The sequence below is a fragment of the Nicotiana tabacum genome, chromosome 12 (genome assembly GCF_000715075.1).
Source record: "Nicotiana tabacum cultivar K326 chromosome 12, ASM71507v2, whole genome shotgun sequence".
Taxonomy (NCBI): Eukaryota; Viridiplantae; Streptophyta; class Magnoliopsida; order Solanales; family Solanaceae; genus Nicotiana; species Nicotiana tabacum.
Window position 1 is genome coordinate 27,270,668 of NC_134091.1, and position 4,114 is coordinate 27,274,781.

Consider the following 4,114-nt stretch of genomic DNA (forward strand, 5'->3'; position numbering starts at 1 on the left):
TATTCTCATAGTGTAAGGTTCGAAAAGCGTAATGCGTATGCATACCTTATTCCTACTTGTGAAGGTAGATAGGTTGTTTCCAGCGCAAAAACTAATATTTTCGTATTGTGGGTCAATGGGGAATACTCCATACAAATATTCTATGCGTTACCATAAAGCTATTGTATTTCATAAATTCTCAAATACATATAACAGGCTAAGACTATAAAGCAAAGTGACACTAAAAGGAAATAAGAGATGAAGAGAATCTATATTATACTATACCATTTATTTAAAACAAAAACAAACAAACATTGAGACTGATTCTCCTAGGTAATGATTCTCAAAGTTTTTAAGACCATACAGTTAGATTCTATATACCTTATACCAATCTAAAATACTAAAATTACAAATCATATATGCTCTTTGGCTTATTGATCACTTCTTCTGTGTCAATTTTCTTCTTATTTGACATGTTGCAACAATTGAATTTGCATGGATCTGCCTCAATTAGTAGCTGAACAACTTCATTCATAGTCGGGCGTTGAGCTGGCGTACTATACGTACAACGTATAGCTATACGAAGTACCTTAATCATGTCTTCCTTGAATGAATCTGAGACTTTTTTATCTAAGACTTCAAATGCTCCTTCTTTAGTTTCCACTTTTGTTGAAACCCAATAAACAATGTTCTTGTTCTCTCCAAATTCTGACTCCACTGGCTTTTTTCCAGTGATCAGCTCCATTAGAACAACTCCAAAACTATACACATCACACTTTGTAGTTGCCTTGGAAGAATATGCATATTCTGTTATAAACACATTGAACCAAAAGCGAGTAAACATTAGGTCAATATGAACACGTTAACATGTGTTAAATGGAAGTGAACTTTGCCTATTTCTTATATAAATGGTCTAGTTATCTAAAATTGAATTCTATTAGTTGAGCATGCAGAAATGCAGGGTAAGGCTGTGTACAATAGACCCTTGTGGTCTGGCCCTTCCCCGGACCCCGCGCATAGAAGGAGCTTGCACCAGGCTGCCTTTTTTTTAGTTGAGCATATGGGATGTTATTTGCACATAATTAGGAAAATAGAATGATATGTAACTCTTAAGCTCTAATCACTTCAACAAAGTTCCACCATTTTGAAAACATTCAATGATATTATAGGATTAAAAGTGATACTTAATGAATTGAGAAAATTACCTGGAGCTAAGTAACCATAAGTTCCAGCAATAACAGTGGTACTAGAATCTTTCCCTCCTCTGGCTTGCAAAACTTTGGCTATGCCAAAATCAGCAACTTTGGGCTGGTAATCAATATCCAGGAGAATGTTGGTAGATTTGATATCTCTGTGAATAATTGGTGGCATAAGATCATGGTGAAGATATGCTAAACCCTGTGCTACACCGAGTGCAATCTGATGTCGAATAGGCCAATCTAATACGAACTTTCCCCCGTGTAGAGCATGCCAAAGGTTTCCATTTAGCATGTATTCATAAACCAACAAACTGCAATCCAAACTTGAGAAATAGCAGTATAACTTCACAATGTTCTTGTGCCTTATGTTACCAAGAGTCTCAACTTCAGTTTTTAGTTCCTTGTCCAAAACCAATTGATCATCAGAAACAGAATGCTTATGTTTGTGACTCCACAGCTTCTTTGCAGCAACAACTCCTCCATTACTTAACTCAATCTTATACACAGCTCCTGATCCTCCATATCCAACAATGTTTTTCTCTACCATAGCTTCAACAATCTCACGTTGATCAAAGCTTAATCGATGGAAACTCTTAACATCGTAGGAGAAAAATGATGATGACAAGGAGTGATCATCATGTTCTGTCTCCGCTTTTTTGTTACCAAACCATCGTTTGAGAAACAAGATAACTCCAACAATAACAATTCCCACTGATGCCCCAATAATCCAAGCAATGTTGTTTGTTTTCTTATGGTTATAACTATGTGAACATGTTTGAAAATTTATGTCTGATGAATTCAGGGAGGCCGGGACACAAAGTCCCGGATTCCCTGAAAAACTTTCCAAAACACCTCCTTTTATAAACAAGAGAGGTATAGGACCAGAAAGTAAATTGTTTGACAAATTCATTGAATTTGGTAACAATTCACCTAGGCTTTCAGGAATACTCCCCATCAAAAGATTACTTGAAAGATCAAGATAGTTCAAAGATTTAAGTGAAGAAAGTGACTCAGGAATTGAAGAATTGAATTTGTTACCTTGTAAAAGTAACAAATTGAGGCTTTTCAAGTCACCAATACCAGAAGGAATTGGACCATACAAAAGGTTATTGCTAAGATCAAGCTTCACAAGATTAATAGCTCCAGAAATTTCAAAAGGAAGCAAACCTGAAAACCTGTTACTTTGCATGAACAGTTCAGATAAATTCTTAGCACTTCCAATTGTTTTAGGAATTGGACCACTAAAATGGTTATAGCTAACATCAACAATTGAAACATGTGGAAGAGTAAAAAGCTCTTCTGGTATTCTTCCCTCCAACTGATTGTAATTCACTCGAAAGCGAACAACAGATTCACATTTTGCATACCCTTCAGGCAGTTCACCTGAGAACATATTTTGGAGTAAAAGAATATAATTCAGTTTACCTCCATTACAAAGAAAAGGTGGTAGCTTTCCTGAAAATTGATTTTCAGACAAGTCCAATGCTAATAAAGCTGATGAAAGACCAAAGTTTTGTGGGACTTCTCCTGTGAAGAGATTGTCATATAGGGACAGGATATTTAACGTTGTCGAATTTGCAAGTGCTGCTGGAAACTCTCCTGAAAGAGAATTATGGTAAAGCTGCAAAACTTCTAGCTTAGGAAGGCGGCTTATAGACTCCGGAACTTTGCCTGTTAAATTGTTAACAGACATATCCAAGTCTATAAGTTCAGTTAAATTTCCAAGCTCCTCGGGGATTTGACCTTCGAGTTGGTTGTAATAAAGTTCAAGGAGTTTCAAATTCTTTAGCTGTCCCAACTCTCTTGGTATCTTACCAACTAGGCGATTTCCGCTTAATTCAAGATCAATAAGAGACGTCATGTTTCCTATTGACACTGGAATTGGTCCATGCAATTTGCAGGCTGTTAAGATCATCCACTTGAGTTTTGTAAGCCTGGAAATATCCTGTGGTAATTGCCATGCATTGAAATGGCGATTTTCGTTCATGTTGAGGAGGACTAAGTTGGTGAGGTTGGTAATTGACAAAGGAAAATCACCTGTTAATTGATTATTGGAAAGATCAAGTAACTTCAGAGATTGTAAAGGTGACAAGTCTGGAATTTGTCCTGTAAGTGATGTTGCACTCATATTCAACTCTTCCAAAAAGGAGCAATTAGTGATGCTTTTAGGAAAACCACCTTGGAAATTGTTGTGACTAAGATGGAGAATTTGTAATCTTGGTAAATAAGTGCACACATCATTAGGAAATTGGCCTGATAAAGACCAACCTGAAACATCAATTTTTGTAATATTCCCTTGATTATCACAGCCAATTCCTTTATATTGACAAAGAGGTTTTTCAATATCCCAATTAGACAAAGAATTCCCTGTGAGAGACTTCTTCATTAGAACAAAGAACTGAGATTGATCATTTATTGTACCTTGACAAAAGCTGGACAAGGTAAGAAAAAACACAAGAGTGATAACTTTCTGAATAGTCATAGTGAACTTTACCGAAGTGTATTAAATTTGGTATTTTTGCTATAGAAGGAGAGGGAAGTGGTTATTTTGGTTGTAGTAGAGAAGATGGAGAAGTAGTGAAGAAATATATAAAAGGAATGATTGATGGGATCATTTGGTGGAGTGGTGAGAAGCAATTCATGTATTGAAAGTGAGAGATAGACAAACAAAGTACCTATCTTTGCACAAAAGAAGCTTTATGTTTATACCCCCACTAGCAACCCCAAGAGAATAACATCTATCTATATAAAAGGCCTTTATACTCATGAAGAGCTGTCGCCATAAACTTGCTTCTCATTTATTTTTCTGCATGGATTTATTGATCAAGATTTGTCAATATGATCATATTGTTAGAAACTAGTCTTGATCAGTGGTTTTGGGCAAATAGTGTCGGTCTATTATCTCAACTCGGTTTGTATCTGGCTGTATAAAGGTT

The 4,114-nt window shown here is 36.0% G+C and overlaps 1 protein-coding gene across 1 annotated transcript; it reads right to left on the reverse strand.

The window, feature by feature from the left end:
• Positions 1 to 233: 233 nt before the first annotated feature.
• On the reverse strand, positions 234 to 3,891 carry LOC107771753 (uncharacterized). The gene is made up of 2 exons (XM_016591196.2): positions 1,185 to 3,891; positions 234 to 786 (listed from the first exon to the last, which is right to left on the reverse strand). Exons 1-2 carry the CDS (start codon positions 3,658 to 3,660, stop codon positions 386 to 388), a joined length of 2,877 nt encoding a protein of 958 aa, XP_016446682.1. The 5' UTR covers positions 3,661 to 3,891; the 3' UTR covers positions 234 to 385.
• Positions 3,892 to 4,114: the final 223 nt, after the last annotated feature.

Excerpts from the sequence above, each read along its gene's own strand:
- LOC107771753 (XM_016591196.2), bottom strand. The coding sequence starts at position 3,660 with ATGACTATTCAGAAAGTTATCACTCTTGTGTTTTTTCTTACCTTGTCC. Across the intron at positions 787-1,184 it reads TTATGGTTACTTAGCTCCAG|AATATGCATATTCTTCCAAG; the intron begins GTAATTTTCTCA and ends TGTTTATAACAG.